The sequence below is a fragment of the Tachyglossus aculeatus genome, chromosome 2, assembly GCF_015852505.1.
Source record: "Tachyglossus aculeatus isolate mTacAcu1 chromosome 2, mTacAcu1.pri, whole genome shotgun sequence".
Taxonomy (NCBI): domain Eukaryota; kingdom Metazoa; phylum Chordata; class Mammalia; order Monotremata; family Tachyglossidae; genus Tachyglossus; species Tachyglossus aculeatus.
Window position 1 is genome coordinate 141781282 of NC_052067.1, and position 22737 is coordinate 141804018.

Here is a 22737-nt window from a genome sequence, read left to right on the forward strand (position 1 = left end):
GGTCGATGGCGGGACAGGCGAGAGCGAGGTACGGTGAGGAGATCAGCGGCGGAGGAGCGGAGGGTGCGGGCTGGGCTGGAGAAGGAGAGAAGGGAGGTGAGGTAGGAGGGGGGCGAGGTGATGGACAGCCTTGAAGCCCAGGGTGAGGAGTTTCTGCTTGATGCGCAGATTGATCGGTAGCCATTGGAGGTTTTTGAGGAGGGGAGTAATATGTCCAGAGCGTTTCTGGACAAAGATAATCCGGGCAGCAGCATGAAGTATGGATTGAAGTGGAGAGAGACACGAGGATGGGAGATCAGAGAGAAGGCTAGTGCAGTAGTCCAGACGGGATAGGATGAGAGCTTGAATGAGCAGGGTAGCGGTTTGGATGGAGAGGAAAGGGCGGATCTTGGCAATGTTGCGGAGCTGAGACCGGCAGGTTTTGGTGACGGCTTGGATGTGAGGGGTGAATGAGAGAGCGGAGTCGAGGATGACACCAAGGTTGCGGGCTTGTGAGACGGGAAGGATGGTAGTGCCGTCAACAGAGATGGGAAAGTCAGGGAGAGGACAAGGTTTGGGAGGGAAGACAAGGAGCTCAGTCTTCGACATGTTGAGCTTTAGGTGGCGGGCGGACATCCAGATGGAGATGTCCTGAAGGCAGGAGGAGATGCGAGCCTGGAGGGAGGGGGAGAGAGCAGGGGCAGAGATGTAGATCTGGGTGTCATCAGCGTAGAGATGATAGTTGAAGCCATGGGAGCGAATGAGGTCACCAAATGAGTGAGTGTATATTGAGAACAGAAGGGGACCAAGCACTGAACCTTGGGGAACTTCCAAGGTTGTACTTCCCAAGCGCTTAGAACAGTGCTCTGCACACAGTAAGCGCTCAATAAATACGATTGAATGAATGGGCCTCAGTTACCTCATCTCTAAAAATGGGGTTTGAGACTGTGAGCCCCAGGTGGGACAAACTGATTACCTTTGTCTCTTCCCCAGCGCTTAGAACAGTGCTTGGCACATAGTAAGCACTTAACAAATGCCACAATTATTTATTATTATTATTATTATTATTTAAATGCTCTGTATGCTCAACATTTTGTGTGAATTCATGGAATCCTTGACCCAACTTTCAGTCTAAGAGCTCTCAGTCTAAGAGGGGGAGACAGACAGTAATATAAATAAATAATGTATAATATATAATCTAAAGATGCATCCATAAGGGCTGTGGGGTCGAGGGTGGGACAAATATCACTCTGGACTCTAAGCCCATTGTGGACAGGGAATGTGATTCTTTATTGGTGTACTGTACTCTCCCAAATGCTTAGTACAGTGCTCTGCACGCTGTAAGTGCTCAATAAATATGATTGATTAAATTAATGAATGAAACAAATGTCCTTATGTCACAGATCCAAGTGCATAGACAGCAAGGATATAGTCTCAATATGGCAAAGATATGGTAATTCCCTTCAGATATATCACTTGACCATTTAATACATTTAATATATTTAATACGGTAAAATGCTCTGCCCAAAGGAAACATTTATTAAGTATTATTACTACTGCTAATTGGTTTCTTTCCTCTTGCCATTTGCAGTTTAGCAGTTTAATGCCTATCCAGTGGAGGAAGTTTTCATAATTATTCATTTGTTCATTAATTCAATCATATTTATCGAGCACTTCCTTCGTACAGAGCACTGTACTAAGTGCTTGGAAAGTACAATTCTGTAATAGAGACAACCCCTGCCCACACCAGACTTACAGTCTAGAAGGGGGGAGAATTATTATATTAAACTTTATTTCAGATTCCTATTCTAGGTCTTTAATGCACATTCTTCATTCACTTACATTTAGCCCTATCAAAGTCCAGATTGAACATTTGTACCCCATATGGAAAATGTATTTTGGATTTCTCAACCCCATCATTTATTTTGTTTTCTTTACTCATTCGTTCATGCTCTCAGGTTTTGAGCCCTGGAAATCCCATGTGAATCTAGATGTACTTGTGCTTTTTGAGTGATCTAAAGCCTCTGTCCTACCTCCTACATTATTTGGAAAGGTTTGATAATCTGCTAGACAATGGTCTTTAACAAATGCAGATGTCACCAATAAATTACCATAATCTTTTTTTGAGATTCAGATCACAGTTCAGATTTGTTTTGAAGGCAGAACCAGATCTCTCACATGCTTTTTTCTTCCTTGCAAAACAAAGGAAAAGGGATTATAATTTGAAACAGTGGTGATTGATAGATTATAGAACTAGACAAAAGCTATTTGGCCACCCATTCTTTTTCCTTGTGTCCCTGAAAAGCGTTGCAGACTCTAATAAGAAAAAGTTGTAGAAGGCCACGTTTTTTCTGATCTCTGTAAAATTTAAGAGTTATCACAAATAATTAAATCTTTACAGAAGGATTTGAGTGGAGGTTCTTTTTTTATATTTTTTTTGTTTCGTTGCATCTTGCCTGCCAAAAATGTGCAGATCTGAGGGAAATGTGCAGATCTGAAGGCTTGTGGAAAAATGGAAAGTACTCAAGAAAAGGACTATCTATTTCCTTGTTTAGCTTTCTATGACAAAATAAAAGCCTTGCTGCCTAAAAGGGGATATGAAAGCTGATGGCCCTGAAGAAACCCTTTTCTGCTCATGTGTTTGTGGGCAGGGAATGTGTCTGTTACACTCTTATATTGCACTCTCCCATGCGCTTAATACAGTACTGTAATTTATTTATATTAATGCCCCTCTCCCCCTTTATATTGAAAGCTCATTGTGGGCAGGGAATGTGTCCATTTATTGTTACACTGTTCTCTCCAGAGCACTTAGTACAGTGCTCTGCACACAGTAAGTGCTCAATACATACAACTGAATGCCATGCATACAGTAGGTGCACAATAAATATCATTGATCGATTGTTGAGCAGTAATTCATAGAAGTAACAGCACAGGGTGTCTTGCTTTTATAATGGAAATGTGCAGCTCTGATTGAACTTGGATTCTGTAGCCTACTGGGGAAAAAGTGTGGCTTAGTGGAAAGAGCACCAGGGGCCTGGGGTTTAGAAGAGTAGGGTTTTCATCAGGCTCTGCCACTTGCCTGCTGTGTGACCTTGGGCAGGTCACTTAAGTCCTCTGTGCCTCAGTTACATCATCTGTAAAATGGTGATTAAAATTGTGAGCCCTTTGTGGGTCAGGGATTGTGTCAACCTGATTAACTTGTATCTGTTCATTCATTCATTCATTCATTCATTCAGCCGTATTTATTGAGCACTTACTGTGTGCAGAGCATTCCAGCGCTTGTACAGTGCCTGAATACGGGCTTAACAAATACTATTAAATAAACAACCTGGCTGATTGGAAGGAGTCCAAGCTTCAGAGCCAGAGGTCATGGGTTCTAATCCCAGCTCCACCACATATCAGCTGAGTTACTTTGGACAAGTCTCTTAACTTCTCTGTGCCTCTGTAAACTCATCTGTAAAATAGGGATCAAGACTGTGAGCCCCACATGGGACAACATCATTACCTTGTATGTACCCCAGCACTTAGAATAGTGCTTGGCACATCGTAAGTGCTTAACAAATACCATTATTATTATTATTATTAATGCCTATGCACTTTAACACTGTGTTCCTTGGCCATTTTGCAGAAACCCTAGTGAGAAGACACTCTGAAGTTCCGATATCTCTGCTGTAGTAGAAAAATGAAGGGTGGGAATGATAGTTCTCTGTCAAGTTGGCAGTTTTCTTGAGTCCATTTAAATGCTGCTTTTTGCTGTGAGCTGTAAATCCACAGACGTTTGACATACTTATTATTCTTTCTTTTTCACGCCCCTGATCCTAAAACAGCAGCCTTGCCTAGTGGATAGGCTTGGGAGTCAGAAAGACCTTGGTCCTAATCCCGCCTCTGCCACTTGTCCGCTGTGTGACCTTGAGCAAGTCACTTTACTTCTCTGGGCCTTAGTTCCCTCATCTGTAAAATGGGATTAAGACTGTGAGCCCCATGTGGGACATGGACCTGATTAACATCTAGCTGATTGTGCATTTAGCTTTAATTCTATTTGTTCTGATAACTTGAAACCTGACCACATGTTTTGTTTTGTTGTCTGTCTCCCCCTTCTAGACTGTGAGCCCGTTGTTGGGTAGGGACCGTCTCTATATGTTGCCGACTTGTACTTCCCAAGCGCTTAGTACAGTGCTTTGCACACAGTAAGTGCTCAATAAATACGATTGAATGAATGAATGAATGAATGAATGAATTAGCCTGTACCTACCTCAGTGCTTAGTACAATGCCTGGCACATGGTGCCAGCGCTTAACAAATACCATAAAATCAATCAGTCAATCAATCAATTGTATTTATTGAGTGCTTACTATGTGCAGAGCACTGTACTAAGCGCTTGGGAAGTACAAATTGGCAACATAAAAACAAAACTCCCTCTAGGCAATTCCATTCATTTCCTTTCATTTCTGCATCTCTCCCTTCGGGAGTTGAACCTGGAACAACTTCTCAAATTGCAGTAGATCAAGAGCCTGGGAGTCAGAAGGACCTGGGTTCTAATCTCTTTTCTGCCAATTTTCTGCTGTGTGACCTGAGGCAGTTCACTTTATTTCCCTGTGCCTCAGTTCCCTCATCTGTGAAATGGGTATTAAGACTGTGGAACCTATGTGAGACAGGGACTGTGTCCAAGCTGATTAACTTGTATCTACTTCAGTACTCAGTACAGTGCCTGGCACATAGTAAGCGCTTAACAAATACCAGAAAAAAAAGAAAAGTGGGTATTGGTATTTGGTGGGTCCAGGGAGGAGGAGTGGAGAAATTGTGTTTGGTTGCTTTGGGAAGGGAAGCACTGTAGTTTCTTCTTGTCATAAAAAACTCTGCCTTCTTACCATGCACATTCAATAATTTTGTCTAGTCGAGCTCTCAATCCCTGGAGTTAAGTGAATCTAGGCCATTGGACTTGCCCAACTCCTCTCATTATTCGTAGATTACTTGCCTCTGACCTATAATCATAACTCATTCGTCTTTCCTTATAGCATCAGAGGTTTCTGGAAATTTTGGATTCAGAGAAGGAACTATTAAAAGACAAAATACAAGAAGCTTTGGTTCAGCAATCTCAAGAACAGAAGGTAATGCTTTAAAACACTCAGTGTTGGAAGGCAATGAGGCCCATTTCCCTAAATAATAGTTATAATTCACTGATTATTTGCAGGCAATACTGGAAAAATATTTGGAAGAAGAAAGGGAAAGAAGTAAAGAGGCATTATCAAGTGCTGTAAAGGTATTTTTCAATCAGTCTGTTTTGGTGGTTATTGAATCTGTCATGAAGTGCAATCACTTTTCTTTCGCTTTCCTCTTGTGTCTTCAAAGGTCTCTTGTTAAATGTCTCCTCAAGAACCTTCAATGGCTGTCTGTCCACCTCCACATCAAAAAGAAACTTTGTAACATCATTTTTAAAGCAGTAAATCAGCTCACCCCACCCTACCTCACCTCACTAATCTGCTATTCCAGCCTAGGCTACACATTGTGCTCCTCTAGTGCCGGTTTGCTTGCTGTGCCCCGATTTCATCTATCTCACCGCTGACTACTTTCCCTTATAATAATAATAATAGTATTTGTTAAGCGCTTACTATATACCAAGCATTGTTCTAAGCGCTGAGGGAGATGCAAGGTAATCAGGTTGTCCCACGTGGGGCTCACAGTCTTAATCTCCACTTTCCAGATGAGGTAACTGAGGCACAGAGAAGTGAAGTGACTTGTCCAAAGTCACACAGCTGATAAGTGGTAGAGCTGGGATTAGCTCTCCCCCTCATCCCCTTTTAGACTGTGAGCCCGCTGTTGGGTAGGGACTGTCTCTATGTGTTGCCAATTTGTACTTCCCAGGCGCTTAGTACAGTGCTCTGCACATAGTAAGTGCTCAATAAATATGATTGATTGATTGATTGATTGATCCCCCTCTCCATCCCCCCATCTTACCTCCTTCCCTTCCCCACAGCACCTGTATATATGTATATATGTCTGTACATATTTATTACTCTATTTACTTATTTATTTTACTTGTACATATCTATTCTATTTATTTTATTTTGTTAGTATGTTTGGTTTTGTTCTCTGTCTCCCCCATTTAGACTGTGAGCCCACTGTTGGGTAGGGACTGTCTCTATATGTTGCCAACTTGTACTTCCCAAGCACTTAGTACAGTGCTCTGCACACAGTAAATGCTCAATAAATATGATTGATTGATTAGAACTCACAACCTCTGACTCCCAAACCCATGCTCTTTCCACTAAGCCACGCTGCTTCTACACTCCACCTAGCGTGAAACTCCCTCCCCTGCCATATACACCAAACCACCATTCTCTCCACCTTCAAAGCCTTATTAAATTGGCGTCTCCTCCAAGAGGCCTTCCCCGATTAAGGCCTCTCTTTCTTCACTTTGCTTTCCCTTTTGCGACATCTGTGCACTTTAATCTGTGACCTTTGGATATTTGATATTCGCCCGACCGCCAACCCCACAGCACTTTAAATTTGATAATATGAATTACTTATTTTTTCGTAACTTTGCCTGTCTTCCCCTCTAGTCTGTAAGCTCGTTATGGTCAGGAAACATGTCTGCTAATTTTGGTGTATTGTACTGTATCAAGCTTAATAAACATTATTGTTTGATGGTATCCAGCACATCCACCTCTTACCTGAAGTATAGTGACCTCGGTTATGCCTCAAGAAATGTTATATCACTAGATATGATGTGCATTTCTAATTATTTGTATATAATTCATTCATTCAATCGTATTTATTGAGCTCTTGTGCAGAGCATTGTACTAAGCTCTTGGGAAGTACAAGTTGGCAACATATAGACTCGGTCCCTACCCAACAGTGGGCTCACATATATATCCAGTGCTTAGAGCAGTGCTTGGCACATAGTAAAAGCTTAACAAATACCATAATATATCTATATATATCTACAGACAGATATATATAGATATCTAAGTATATACATATACTTAGAGATAAATGTGTTTATATTATATACAAAGAGATACATAGATGTATATATGTATATATAGTATATCTATCCAGTGCTTGGAACAGTGTTTAGCACATAGTAAGTGCTTAACAAATGCCATTATATAAATTATATATACATCTATCTCTCTGCATATAAGTGTGTGCATGTATATATTTGTTTATTTGCATGCTCAGGATGGTCTTTTATAGAAACTACGAAAGTCTAATTTTAATGTTTTCAAATAAATGCTTGGAAGAGTACACCACAACAGAGTCCGTAGATAGATTCCCTGCCCACAACAAGCTTTCAGTTTAAAGGGATGATAGATTAATTAATCTGTGCTGGTCAACAACCCCATACTGGGCCCCCTTTTTCCTCTCCTCCTCCCCATCCCTCCTGCCGTACCTCCTTCCCTTCCCCACAGCACTTGTATATATTTGTACAGATTTATTATTCTATTTTACTTGTACATATTTAGTATTCTATTTTTTTATTAATGATGTGCATATAGCTATAATTCTATTTGTTATGACAATTTTGACACCTGTCTACATGTTTTGTTTTTTTGTCTGTCTCCCCCTTCTAGACTGTGAGCCCGTTGTTGGGTAGGGACCGTCTCTATATGTTGCCGACTTGTACTTCCCAAGCGCTTAGTACAGTGCTCTGCACACAGTAAGCGCTCAATGAATGCAATTGAATGAATGAATGAACAAGCCCCAAAGGAATCTCTGCTGACTAATTGTCCGTAGCCTGCCCTTCTTGGCATTATTACATTCTTTTCACCTTCCTGGCCCAAAGAGCAACAAATGAGGACAATTTTGCTCTAAGAGATTTTATACAATCATGGAGCTCTTCAGTTTTTCAAAAGTGAATGAGTGTCACGTCTGCCAAAACTATTCCATGTTGGCCCTTCCATCAGTCAATCAATCGAACGGTGGTATTGATTGAGGGCTGATTATGTGCAGAGCCCTTGGTGAGTTTTCAGTCTAAGAGAGGGAGACAGACAGTAATATAAATAATGTATAATATATAATCTAAAGATGCACCCAGAAGGGCTGTAGGGTCGAGGGTGGGACAAATATCACTCTGGACTGTAAGCCCATTGTGGGCAGGGAATGTGATTCTTTATTGGTGTATTGTACTCTCCCAAATACAATGCTCTGCATGCTGTAAGTGCTCAATAAATGTGATTGATTGAATTAATGAATGAAACAAATGTCCTTAGGTCACAGATCCAAGTGCATAGACAGCACAGAAGGGAAAGGGAGCTCAGGAAAAGAGGGCTTAATTTGGGAAAGGCCTTTAGGAGGAGATGGGAAATGTGCTGGAAAAGTGGTCTTGTGGAGGTGTTTCCTGCAAGTCCTAGGAGTGGCCCATAATTGAGTGTAACAGATAAAGAGGGGGAGGAAGAATTCCTAAAGTGGAGGACAATATGATTAAAGAATACCTGGCCTCCTGTAATATACTGTAGCTCGTTTGTGAAGCAGGCTCCCTTTTTCCATACCCTGGTGCTGCTTTCATCATCAGGAAGAGACTCTGGAGCCAAATATTCTGAGATTATTCTTGATCTCTCCTCCTACATTTCCCACAGTGCCCACGGTTTGCAGATCAATCTAACTGTATTTATCGAGGACATACTAAGTGTACAGCACTGTCCTAAGTGCTTGGGAGAGTTTAATAAAACAGAATATGTGAATAAGAACAGGAGACTGTGGATTGGATGCAGTCAGGTAGAACGCTGACAATCACACTTCTCCCCTTCAAAGCCTAACTGAAGGCTCACCTCCTCCAAGAGACCTTCCCAGACTAAGCCCCCCTTTTCCTCATCTCCCCCTCCTCTCCGTGTCGCCTTGACTTGCTCCCTTTGCTCTACCCCATCTCCCTGCCCCACAAAACTTGTGTATGTACATATCTATAATTCTATTTATTTATAATGATGCCTGTTTACTTGTTTTGTTGTGTATAGATCTATAATTCTATTTATAGTGATGCCTGTTTTCTTTTTTTGATGTGTATGTATATATCTATAATTCTATTTATTTATATTGATGCCTCTTTACTTGTTTTGATGTCTGTCTCCCCGCTTCTAGACTGGTGTGGGCAGGAATTGTCTCTCTTTATTGCTGAATTATACTTTCCAAGCAGCTAGTACAGTGCTCTGCACACAGTAAGCACTCAATAAGTACAATTGAATGAATGAATGAATGAATGAATGGATGGTTGCATTAGAAAGCTACAGTTTGGAGCCAAGTAGAGATTAAGCAGAATGTGTCCACTTCAAGACTACCCTTTCTCTTTATCCAGTAGTTGTCCTAAGGGGATTTGGTTCTGTCTTTATTTTACAGATTGAGAAAGAAATAATGAAAAGTACCGTATTACAAGCCGTGGAAGAGGAAAGAAGAAATCTGAAAAAAGTTCATGCGGAAGAAAGGGAGTCGTGGAAGAGTGAGCATACCAAAGATCAAGACGCGATATCTCGGGCAATTCAGGAAGCCATACAAGAACAAAGGAAAATAAGTCAGGTTAGTGAATTTAATCTCAAGGGAAGCTTTTATTATGCTGATTTCTTGGAAGAAGATTCCTATCTACTATAGGTTCAGTTCCTTAAAAAAATGAATATATCACTATTCGTTAATATTTACTTTTTAGAACTTTTTATAAATGGGAAACATTTTTGTTAGTTTGTAATGTGAGTTTCCTTCATTTGTTATTATACACGTCCTGTACTTTTCATTAAAAATCTAGACAGTTTACACCAGGTCTTGGAATAGATTCAGTATGGCAGAATGGTTTTCTGATGTTGCTATTCTCATATTTCTGGAGCCTCTCTTCTATTAAAAAAAAAATCTTAGCACTTACCATTTCCCTCTAAAATGTCAATGCAAATAGTCCAATCAGAACTGAATTATCAAAGCATGCGAACAAACCAAGATGTATAACTTCCCAATTCTGCCCTCTACCCCAACACACAAGCTCTATCAAAGGGGTATCAACTGCCAGATGGTTTCAGAAAGTGGAGCATCGTGATTTTGACACAAACGAACCAGTTTTGATGATAATGATGAGAGTGAAATTCATTCCCCAAGCATGATTTTTGGATGGCCTGATTTTTCCCCGGCCTGGAATGCCCTCCCTCCGCACATCCGCCAAGCTAGCTCTCTTCCTCCTTTCAAAGCCCTACTGAGAGCTCACCTCCTCCAGGAGGCCTTCCCACACTGACCCCCCTCCTTCCTCCTTCCCCTCCCCACAGCACTTGTATATATGTATATATGTTTGTATGTATTTATTACTCTATTTTATTTGTACATATTTATTCTATTTATTTTATTTTGTTAATATGTTTTCTTTTGTTCTCTGTCTCCCCCTTCTAGACTGTGAGCCCACTGTTGGGTAGGGACCGTCTCTATATGTTGCCAACTTGTACTTCCCAAGCGCTTAGTACAGTGCTCTGCACACAGTAAGCACTCAGTAAATACGATCGAATGAATGAATGATGGACAAGAAGGAAGTTACTTTTCTCCCCTATAATGTTTGGTCCTTGTAACTAGAAAAGTTATTAGAGACAAGCAGGGTGGGAACTAACCTTTAGTTATTGCTCGTCAGTTAGAAGGTGCCAGGATACTGAGGTTTCAGTTTATATCCTGATAAATGCTTTGATTTTCTGGCTTCCTTCTCCCTTCCCGCTGCCATGAGCGGAGAACTGTGTTTTGGGGATGTATTGGTGGTTCCCTTTCTGGATCTTGGCCAGATATAGGTGGTCCTCCTAGGAGCTCTGGCACGTTCTGCCGTGAGACGATCCAGGCCGGGGCCAAGATACTTCCAAGGAATGGCTGGCAGGCCTCTCGACGTCGTCCCTGGCTCCCATTTCCACTTCCCAGAAGCTCCCGTTTCCACTTCCCAGAAGCCTTGGCTGCTGGCTCCCATTTGTGCCTCCTCTGGCCCTATTCCTAAGGGAAGTGGGCACGAATCACTTCCTTCTTTGGCCATGAAATGGGTGACGCACGTGGCCTTCGTCTTGGACATGCAGCGGCATGGCCCAGTGGAAGGAGCCCAAGCTTGGGAGTCAGAGGACGAGGATTATAATCCTGACTCTGCCACATGTCTGCTGTGTGACCTTGGGCAAGTCACTTCATTTCTCTGTGTCATGAGCCCTGCCTGCTTGGGAGTCAGAAGGTCATGGGTTCTAATCCCAGGTCTGCCAGTTGTCTGCGGTGACTTTGGGCAAGTCACTTCACTTCTCTGTGCCATGAGCCCTGCTCTCTTTGGAGTCAGAAGGTCATGGGTTCTAATTCCCGCCCTGCCACTTGTCGGCTGTGTGACTTTGGGTCACTTCACTTCTTTGTGACTCAGTTCCCTCATCTGTAAAATGTGGATTGAGACAGTGCTTAGTACAGTGCCTGGCACATAGTAAGCGCTTACCAAATACCATCATCATCATTATCCCCCATTCATTCATTCATTCAATCGTATTTATTGTGCGCTTACTGTGTGCAGAGCACTGTACTAAGCACTTGGGAAGTACAAGTTGGCAGCATATAGAGACGGTCCCTACCCAACAGTGGGCCCCACAATATCAGGTGCTCGACTTATGCCCTTAACCAGGGATTTGACTCCCTTATTAATTCAGGTGCTAAAATGACGTCAAAAGAGTAAAACCAAATGCCACTGTTGCAGTGGAAAGCTTTATTTTGCACTAAAACAGGGGTTTGGCACATATGCACCCCTCCCTGCACACACACAAATAGCAGAACAACTATAGTTACCAATCCAACTGGTTTGCCCCATGTCATGGCGGAGATGATAGTTTCAAAGAGTTGGACTGCCCACAACTCGTCGTCGTCCTGGTTTTCCCCAAGTCTTGGTGAAGATGATCCCACGTTGGAGGAGTTTCAAGGAGTCTGATGGCCCGCACCTTGTCATCGTCCTGGTTCAAGTCTTCAGTGCTGAGCCGCCGTAGGTGTCTTAGTGCATGACTTAGTTGGTTCTATGCCCGGCAAACCAAGCAAAGAGGGCCAGTTCTTTCCCCTTTTTATCCATTGTTCTCGGGGGATTGCAGCAGGGGGCTGCTCAGGATTGCCTGCTGTTTTCTGCTCCTTAGCTTGTTACCTGGTAAACCAGAGAGGAAGGCAACCCCTCTCCCCGGGCTAATTCCCCCCAGGGGCATAGCTCCATCTCTCAGTTCGCAAAGCAATGTAGTCCTGCCTTAAGCCCTCAGGAAGACAATTCAGATCCTTTACTCGAAACTCCCCAGAGAAGTAATACAGTTCCTCCTCTAAATTGTCCTTTGACCTTGTTGCTCCCGGAGTCATATAATACAAGATGGAGTCACTTTTGCCTCGATGCTACCAGGGTTACATAATACAAAATGCAGTCACTCTCGCTCACCACGCTCTGGGCCTCAGTTACCTCAGCTGTAAAATGGGGATCAAGACTGTGAGCTCCATCTGGGACGGGGACTGTGTCCAAACTGATTTTCTCAGTGGAAAGAGCATGGGCTTGGGAGTCCGAGGTCATGGGTTCTGAATCCCGGCTCCGCCATTTGCTAGCTGTGTGACTTTGGGCAAGTCACGTCACTTCTCTGTGCCCCAGTTACCTCATCTTTAAAATGGGGATTAAGACTGTGAGCCCCACGTGGGACAACCTGATTACCTTGTATCCCCCCTCCAGTGCTTAGAACAGTGCTTGGCACATAGTAAGTGCTTAACGAAATGCCAGCATTATTATTATTACCTCAGAAGCCCTTCTCCTCCATAAGGCCTTCCCTGTCCAGGCCTTCCTTTCCTCTTCCCCCACTGCCTTCTGAATCACCCTGACTTGCTCCCCCGTTATTCATCCCCCATCCCAGCCCCACAGCACTTATGTCCATAGCTGTCATTAATTTATTTATATTAATGTCTGTCTCCCCCCTCTAGGCTCAATGTGGGCAGGGAAGGTGTCCGTTTGTTGTTATATATTACTCTCCCTAGTGCTTAGTATGGTGCTGTGTGCACTGTAAGCACTCAATAAATACAACTGACTGACCCAGAAGACCAAACGGCCTTCTCCCCTAAATCAAATAAGCTCCCCGACATGGCCCAAGATATCCCTAAATCAGTCACTGGTATTTATTGAGCGCTTACTGGGTACTGTACTAAGTATTTGGAATAGTACAATACAACAGAGTTGGTAGCCAAGTTCCCTGAAGCCCAAAGGCTCCTGCCCTACAGTCAGGCTCACGTTTTGCCACACATCTTCCACGTGACCCTGGACAAGTCACTTCACTTCTCTGGCTTCAGTTACCTCATCTGTAAAATGATGATCTGTAAAACCCTAATTTAACCCCTGGCTAATGTCTTTAGCTACTGCCCACAAGATTAGTCACCTTTTCACCTTTTCTCTCAGAATGAATCATTCCAAAACAGCCACCCAGTCAGTTAGGGTATTTATTGAGTGCTTACTTTGTGCAGAGCACTGTACTGATCACTTGGGAGACTATGATATGACAGAGTTGGTAGACACGTTCTCCGGCTACAATGAGTTTATAGTCTGGAGGACTATAGTCTAGCTAGTGCCTACCGGATTAGCCGCCTTTTCTCTCCGAATGATTGATTCCACAATAGCCTCCCAGTAAATCGGGGGTATTTATTGAGCGTTTACAGTGAAGCATCATGGCTTAGTGGAGAGACCACAGATCTGGAGACTGTGAGCCCACTGTTGGGTAGGGACTATCTCTATATATTGCCAACTTGTACTTCCCAAGTGCTTAGTACAGTGCTCTGCACACAGTAAGCGCTCAATAAATATGATTGATTGATTGATTGATTGGAAATCAGACAGCCTGAGTTCTAATCCCTGCTCTGCCAATTGCTTGCTGTGTGACCTCGGACAGTAATAATAATGATGGCATTTGTTAAGCGCTTACTATGTGCAAAGCACTGTTCTAAGCACTGGGGAGGATACGAGGTGATCAGATTGTCCCACGTGGGGCTCACAGTCTTCATCCCCATTTTACAGTTGAGGTAACTGAGGCAAAGAGAAGTTAAGTGACTTGCCCAAAGTCACAGAGCTGACAAGTGGGAGAGCCAGAATTTGAACCCATGACCTCTGACTCCCAAGCCTATGCTTTTTCCATTGAGCCACTCTGCCACTTACCTTCTCTGTGCCTCAGTTTCCTCAACAGTAAAATGGGGATTCAATACCTGTTCTCCCTCCTACTTTAGACTGTGAGTTCCATGCAGAACACGGACTGTGTCTGACCTAATTAGCTCCTAACTACCCCAGTGCTTAGAACAGTATTTGACACATAGTAAGCGCTTAACAAATACCGTAAAAGAAACAAACAGATGCTTTGCTAGAAGAACCATGGCATAGAGGATAGACCATGAACCTGGGAGTCAGAAGGTCATGTGTTCTAATCCCAGCTCTGCCACTTGTCTTCTATGTGACCTTGGGCAAGTCACTTCACTTCTCTGGGTCTCAGTTACCTCATTTGTAAAATGGGGATTAAGACTGTGAGCTCCATGTGGGACAGGGACCGTGTCCGACCCACTTTGCTTGTATTCATTCATTCAATCATATTTATAGAGCACTTACTCTGTGGAGAGAACTGTACTAAGCACTTGGGAACTGTAGCATTTAATACAAGGTCTGGCACATAGTAAGCGCTGTGAGCCTGCTGTTGGGTAGGGACCGTCTCAGTATGTTGCCAACTTTTACTTCCCAAGCGCTTAGTACAGTGCTCTGCACACAGTAAGCGCTTAATATGATTGAATGAATGAACAAATACCATATTTATGAATTATTTGGCTCCATTTGATGGCAGCAGGTTGTTCCATCTGCTGCTGTGACATCTCACAAGCAGCAGCTGGGCCGCATCTCTAAAAGTTGAGCTTCAGTGGATGCTTGTGGTATTTCTTCCATCTGTACCTACCCCCAGCACTTAGAACAGTGTTTGACACATAGAAAGAACTTTTCTTTTGTTTTTAATGACATTTATTAAGCACTTACTATGTGCAAAGCACTGTTCTAAGTGGTGGGGAGGTTACAAGGGGATCAGGTTGTCCCATGGGGGGCTCACAGTCTGAATCCCCATTTTACAGATGAGGTAACTGAGGCACAGAGAAGTTAAGTGACTTGCCCAAAGTCACACAGCTGACAAGTGGCAGAGGTGGGATGCTTTAGGCCACAACGTTTCATAAGGAAATCCAAAATCAGCTTCTCTTTTGTTTTTTTTCCCACCTCTCTGACCTGGTGTGCCACTTCAGCTTGCTTCTTCACTGTCATCCATTCTGGACATCTGTTGTCATCTGTCATCTGGGCACAAGACCGACAAGCGGAGCTAAGTCACTGTTTTTTATAATAATAATAGCCTGGCTTAGTGGAAAGAGCCTGGGCTTGGGAGTCAGAGGTCGTGGTTTTTAATCCCAGCTCCGCCACTTGTCAGCTTTGTGACTTTGGGCAAATCATTTAACTTCTCTAGGCCTCAGTTCCCTCATCTTTAAAATGGGGATGAAGTCTGTGAGCCCCACGTGGAACAGCCTGATGACATTGTAATAATAATAATGGCATTTTATTAGGTGTTTACTATGTGCAAAGCACTGTTCTAAGTGCTGGGGAGGTTACAAGGTGATCAGGTTGTCCCACGGGTATTTCCCCCAGAGCTTAGAACGGTGCTTGGCACATAGAAAGCGCTTCCCAAATACCATCATCATCATCATCATAATTCTTATGATAATTGTTAATCACTTACTACGTGCCAAACACCGTTCTAAGCTCTGAGGTAGACACAAAGTATACAGGTTGGACCCAGTCCCGGTCCTACATGGGGCTCACACTCTTCTCCCCATTTTAAAAATGAGGAAACTGAGGCCTAGAGAAGTGCAGTGACTTGCCCAAGGTCACAGAGCAGACATGTGGCAGAGCTGGGATTAGAATCCATGACCTTCTTACTCTCAGGCCTGTGCTCTATGCACTACACTGTGCCACTTCCCCGTGGAAAGAGGACGGTCCTGGCAATCAGAAGGACCTGGGTTCCAATTCTGGCTGTGCCAATTACTTGCTGTGTGATCTTGGGTGAGTCACTTCACTTCTCTGAGCCTCAGATTCCTCAACTGTAAAATGGGGATACCTGTCCTCCCTCCTGCTTAGACTGTGAGCCCCAGGTGGGACACCGTGTCTTAGTTAACTTGTATGTACTCCAGCACTTAGAGAAGTATTTTACACATAGTAAGCATGTAACAAAAGAGAGCTCTACACAAGAACTTGTTATAAGGCAACCCCAAATCAGCTTCTTTTTTGTCCTTCCCTTTTAAGATGGAATATATAACTCTTGAAATGTTTCCATCCAAAAGAGTGCAATTTAGTTTGAGTCTATTACTCGTCATTAAGCTTTAATCTCTAAAAGCAAATCTATCCCTTATTTGCCTTTTACGGCATTGTTTATCTCTGTCATTTTTGACATTATAGGTAAACTTGGTTTTGGCTGCGAATGAAACTGTAATAGCAATCAGCCTTTTGTTTCCAAGGTATCTGCTGCCCTTGTTGAAAAACCTCCTTGTTTTTCCCCGTAGATGTCTAGTGTGAAATCTGATATAAATTGGAGATATTATGGCTGAGGCCTCTCTACACTGACAAAGATGGATCAGGTAGATGACTTCACTAAGGGAATGTCAGGAGTTCTCGAAAGCTCAAGAGGATATAAGGTATTAGTAAGTCCCAAAGCCTGTTTGTTATTTTTTTCAACAGAGTAGGCCAGGATTTCCCAGGATTTTCAACCATATGCTATCCAGGTGGACAATGGGGTCTATACAAGAAACATTTCACTACATTTTGTAGTGAAAAGAAGACCATTGCTTTCACTCCATTTTTCTGGGGATGCAATTTATGGATAGAAGCAGATTTTGGGGCGGTTTTTGTTGGTTTTTTGGGGGGAGGCGGAGGATATTTTTTGCACGAAGTCACTTATTCCTCTTACTGAAAAAATATTCTAGTATGAAGCCCACCTGCTCAGTGATCTACATAGGGAACCAAAGAATTCATAGGAGATTTTGGAGAATATTCTTGGTATTGTCATCTTTCCCACTGCAACTTCCAAACTAGTTTCGTTGTTCATCTGAATCTTGAGAAGCTAATTACCCACAGTAGAGGTAATCCTAGCATTAATTAGGCACCCACTTTTATTTTTTTTTAACGGTGTTTGTTAAGAGCTTACTACGTGCCAGGCACTGTTCTAAGCATCGGGGTATATACAAGTTAGTCAGGTTAGGCACAGCCCATGTCCATGTGGGGCTCACACTCTTAATCAACATTTTACAGATGAGGGAACTGAGGCCCAGAGAAGTGAAGTGACTTGCCCAAGGTCACACAGCAGACAAGTGATGGAGTGGGATTAGAACCTAGATCCTTCTAACTCCTAAGCCTGTTCTCTAGCCACTACGCCACACTGCTTCTGACAGTGGGCAGGGAATATGTCTACTTACTGTTATAGAGTACTCTCCCAAGTGCATAGTACAGTGCTGTGCACACAGTAAGTGCCCAATAAATGAATGACTGAACTTGGTACGGTGCCTTCTACTAGGCACTTGGAAAGTGTAGAATAGAAAAATGATGTGTTCTCTGTCCACCAGGAGATTTCACTCCAGTTGGGGCAGACAAAGTTCTCAGGATGGCACCTGGAGAGATTCCAGTCCTCTACCAATCTCGGCTCCAGGAGGGAGAGTGAAGCAGAGGCCTACCCATCCCATTCCTAGCTTGAGCAGTGGCTAGCCCGTGGCAGGCAATCTGCTACAAGTTAAAACTCCCCTGTGCTGGGCAGCAGTGACATGGGAGAGTCAAGGGCAGAGACTCAGGTTGACTCAGGTTACTCCCCTCCTCAAAAATCTCCAGGGGCTGCCTGTCAATGTACGCATCAAGCAAAAACTTCTAACTCTAGGCTTCAAGGCCGTCCATCACCTCGCCCCCTCCTACCTCATCTCCCTTCTCTCCTTCTCCAGCCCAGCCCGCAACCTCCACTCCCTTGCAGCTAACCTCCTCACTGTACCTCATTCTCGCCTTTCCCGCCGTCGACCCCTGGCCCACGTTCTCCCCCGGGTCTGGAATGCCCTCCCTCCCAATATCCGCCAAGCTAGCTCTCTTCCTCCCTTCAAAGCCCTACTGAGAGCTCACCGCCTCCAAGAAGCCTCCCAAGACTGAGCCCCCTTTTTCCTCTCCTCCTCCCCATCCCCCCCGCCCTACCTCCTTCCCTTCCCCACAACACCTGCATATATGTTTGTACAGATTTATTACCCTATTTATTTTACTTGTACATATTTACTATTCTATTTATTTTGTTAACGATATGCATTTAGTTTTAATTCTGTTTGTTCTGACGACTTGCCCCCTGTCCACATGTTTTGTTTTGTTGTCTGTCTCCCCCTTCTAGACTGTGAGCCTGTTGTTGGGTAGGGACCATCCCTATATCTTGCCAACTTGTACTTCCCAAGTGCGTAGTACAGTGCTGTGCACACAGTAAGCACTCAATAAATATGAATGAATGACTGTGCGGAAGGAGGTAACGGTCAACCACTTCCGGATTTTGACCAAGAAAACTCTCTGGATCCACTACCAGAATGATGGCAGATGGAGAGTGGGACATTCTGGGAGAGATGCGTCTGTGACTCGATGGCTTAAGACAAGACAGGGGGAGATAAACATAAAATGACCTTGAGGTCACGGTGGGCAGGGAGGATGTCTAACCAACTCTGTTGTAGTGTACTCTCTCAACCCGTACATTCTCTGCCAACAATAAGTGCTCAATAAATGCGATCGATTGATTAATTGACCAACAGTCACTCATGAGGCCGAGCTAGGAACAGGATTGAAAAATTCTCTCTTCCCAGTATACTAGGTTTTACTTAAGCTTCCCGATCATCTTCTAGACTGTGAGCCCATTGTTGAGTAGGGACCATCTCTATATGTTGCCAACTTGTACTTCCCAAGCACTTAGTACAGTGCTCTGCACACAGTAAGCGCTCAATAAATACGATTGAATGAATGAATGAATCTGAGATTGAAATTCTGGCTACACCACATATCCACCCTGTCAGTTGTTTCATCTATGTGTTTTGGATCTAGCAGACCTATGATTTATATCTTATGTCTATGGAACATTCTTTTGGAAATGCCATTGAAACACTAACAGTTGAGAATGTTGATCATCCATTATGATCTATTAAAATTTCCATAAGAAAAGAATCACTGTGTCCTTGGGAGTCCATTCTAACAAAAAAATCAATCCTCCAGTGACAGCCTAAGCAATCACCTAGAACAAGACAGGCCAGTAAACAGTAGCATGGCTTAATGGATGGAACCCAGGCCTGAGAGTCAGAAAGACCTGGGTTCTAATCCCGGCTCTGCCATTTGTTTGCCGAGTGACCCTGGACAAGTCACTTCACTTCTCTGGGCCTCAGTTAACTCATCTGTAAAATGGAAATTAAGACAGTGAGCCCCTTGCGTGCAAGGACTCTGTCCAATCTGATTAACTTGTATCTACTTAGCATAGTGCCTGACATACAGTAAGTGCTTAACAAATACCAGAAAAAACAGCTTCTTTTAAGTAAAGAAACAAATGGGCTTTCTGCCACATTCACGTCAAAATGAACAAACTGACTTTTGAATTCTCAAAATCAATATGATTTTGCATCATAAATGGCTAGAAAAAACCGATTCGTGGCTCTAAACCAACAACCTAAGAGAAGCAGCATGGTCTCGGGGATAGAGCACTGGCCTGGGAATCAGAAGGTCATAGGTTCTAATCCAACGCTGCCATTTACCTGCTGTATGACCTTGGGCAAGTCACTTCACTTCTCTGTGCCTCTGTTCCCTCATCTGTAAAACAGGGATTAAGACTGAGCCATATGTGGGACAGGGACTGTGTCCAACCCGATTATCTTGTATCTACCACATCATTGAGAACAGTGCCTGGCACACAGTAAGCACTTAAAAAAGTATGATATTATTATTATTAATAAGATTTAAAAAATTAAGAGAGTAATGAATGTTTTAGGATCGCAGGCCTGCGAGACCCTAAAGTTCCAAATCCCCAACCTGCTAGAACTTCCTCACCACTGAATGCATTGTGTAATGAAAAGCACTGCAGGAATCCATACAGTTTGGAATTGACAGTCTTCAGTTCTCTGTGGTCTCAATGCCACAAAGTCAATAAAAATGAGGAAAGGCTAGAGGGAAAGGCAAAACAAATGGAGTTAATGTAAACTCAATCAGCCAAAATCACTTATGGAGGGAATTTTCCTCCGAGGGGGGAAGGAATCAGCTTTTCCAGTATTGCTTTCTTTGGTCAAGATCCCTTATTGAGATCGATTGATGAGGTAGACAAATTCTTTTTCAAAATTGCGGCATCAAGAGAGGGAGTTCTTAGAATTCAAGTGGCTTTTTCATTTGGGCTTTGTTGATAAATTAGGATTAAATCATAAAGTTCACTTTAGACCTTCAAATATTTCTCTTACTGCAATTAAGAAATGAATCTTGTGAGTCTGTGGAATTTGATTTCTGTACAATATGAATTCTTTGCCCCTTGTGTAGTCTGGCCCAAGAAAGAAAAGCACCTAACGTACAGGGGGAAGGGAGTCAATTATTAGACACTTTATTTTTGCTGTACTGGCACAGCCTTGCAAAAAGACTCCAATGCATACAGACACTTAAACCATTTCTGACGTTGGAAATGGTTTGTAACCACAGCCACAAGAAATTGGGGGTTATGTTTAAACGAAAAAAAAAGAAACAGACATTGCAATCAATGGTAGCATTTTCTTCAATAAATGTAACATTGCCACCTGACCCTTCCTATTGAAAAGGATAGATTTGCCTATAATTTGGCAAGATAATAGTATGCTTAACATTTTCATTTTAGTTTAGCCTTCCAAATAGACTCATGTCTCTGTTATAATTTTTCTTCATCTTAAGCCAGAAGTCGAGATTTGTCCTCTAGCACTATAGCACAATGAAAATGGGTGCTTTCTAGACATAGCTAATAAAGGCAGGTGGGGACAAAAAAAAAAAAATCTCCTTGCTAGGTTATACTTACAGAGGAGCTTTGGCTCATTTGTTTCTGCTGTCTGTATTCTAGGCTAGAATGTAGTAAGAATTAGTACAGTACGCTACAAACAATAAACACTCAGTAAATACTACTGATCGAGAGGGATGTCTGCATTAAAAGGAGGCATGCTAGAAATTCCTCCTGCTTATTCTTTCAAGCCAGTTAGAGGCTGTTGGACAGTCACTAACAATTTCCAAACACAATGGTGGATTCAACTTCGGGAGATCTTCAAGTGCCTGTTTGTTGTTGTTTTTCCAGAGTTCTCCCCTTTTCTAATTCATTCATTCAATCATATTTATTGAGCACTTACTGTGTGCAGAACACTGTACTAAGCACTTGGGAAAGTACAAGTTGGCAACATATAGAGATGGTCCCTACCCAACAATGGGCTCACAGTCTAGAAAGGGAAGACAGACAACAAGACAAAACATGTAGACAGGTGTCAAAACTGTCAGAATAATTCATCCCTATCATCCCTTTTTTAATGTCATTTGTTAAGCGCTTACTATGTGTCAGACACTATAATAATAATGATGGTATTTGTTAAGCACTTACTATGTGCAAACCACTGTTCCAAACGCTGTACTAAGCACTGGGGTAAGCACTCAATAAATAAGATTGAATGACGATACAAGATAATGAGGTTGGACATTGTCCATTTCCCATCTGGGGCATGCAGTCTTAATCCCCATTTTACAGATGAGGTAATGAGGCACAGAGAAATTAAATGACTTGCCCATGGTCACACAGCAGATATGCGTGAACAATTTCTGATTACTTTGTGTCAAAATCATCATTCTTTAAATTTGCTAATGCTCCAAACATCAGACTTTTTTCATCCATTCTATGACCAGTCAGTTGAGCATATTTATTGAGTGCTTACTATGTGCAGAGCACATAACTAAACACTGCAGAGACTACAGTATAAAAAATATCACAGACACATTCCCTGCCCACAACTAGTTTATTGCTTACATATTGAATTCCTAGTGGTATTCGTTGTTTGCAGTCCTGTCTTTTTACTAAAAAGTAAAGTCCCTGAATGAGCAGCTTTTGAGTTGGCTTTGGATCCAGGGCGGGAGAGAGAGAATTCCTGAATAACGTGATCCTGGAGACTGTAAGTTCATTATGGGCAGGAAATGTGTCTGTTTATTGTTATTTGTACTCTCCATAACCCTTAGCACAGTGCTCTGCACACAGTAATTGCTCAATAAATATACACTGGCTGAAGTCCAGAGTTTGCAGCAGGGGAAGGTTCTATTTGTCTTTCATGGTTTCGTTCACCTTTCCTTATTTGCCTGTCGCCAAGTGCTTTGTCAACCTTATTTGTATATGGAGAGTTCCTTGTGGGCCAGGGACCCTGTCTATACCTCTTAGCTAAAGAAATACTATTAATAATTATAGCATTTGTTAAGTGCTTACTATGCGCAAAGGACTGTACTAAGCACTGGAGTACATACACGATAATCATGTTGGACCTGGGCCTTGTCTCACCTGGCAAGTAGGATTTATTCCATATTTTACAGTTGAGGAAACTGAGGCACAGATAATTTATAAGTGGCAGAGCCGGGGTTAGAACGTAATCCCTTTGAGTCCCAGACCCGTACTCTTTCCACTAGAGCACACTGCTACCGTCTTACTATTACCCTTACAACACTGTCTCAAAAAGGACGGCTCTTTAAAGAAAAACCTTCTCTCTA

At 42.8% G+C, this 22737-nt stretch overlaps 1 protein-coding gene across 3 annotated transcripts in view; it reads left to right on the plus strand.

Annotated features, from left to right (window-relative positions):
* CCDC91 (coiled-coil domain containing 91) overlaps window positions 1-22737 on the plus strand; it is a 510937-nt gene that overhangs the window by 344634 nt on the left and 143566 nt on the right. For 2 of the 3 annotated variants that reach the window (XM_038742360.1, XM_038742367.1), the window contains 3 exons: window positions 4994-5086; window positions 5170-5238; window positions 9312-9488. In XM_038742360.1, the coding sequence (XP_038598288.1) occupies window positions 4994-5086; window positions 5170-5238; window positions 9312-9488 (339 nt within the window). The remainder of the gene's footprint in view (window positions 1-4993; window positions 5087-5169; window positions 5239-9311; window positions 9489-22737) is intronic. The other variant, XM_038742369.1, reaches the window with a different exon arrangement.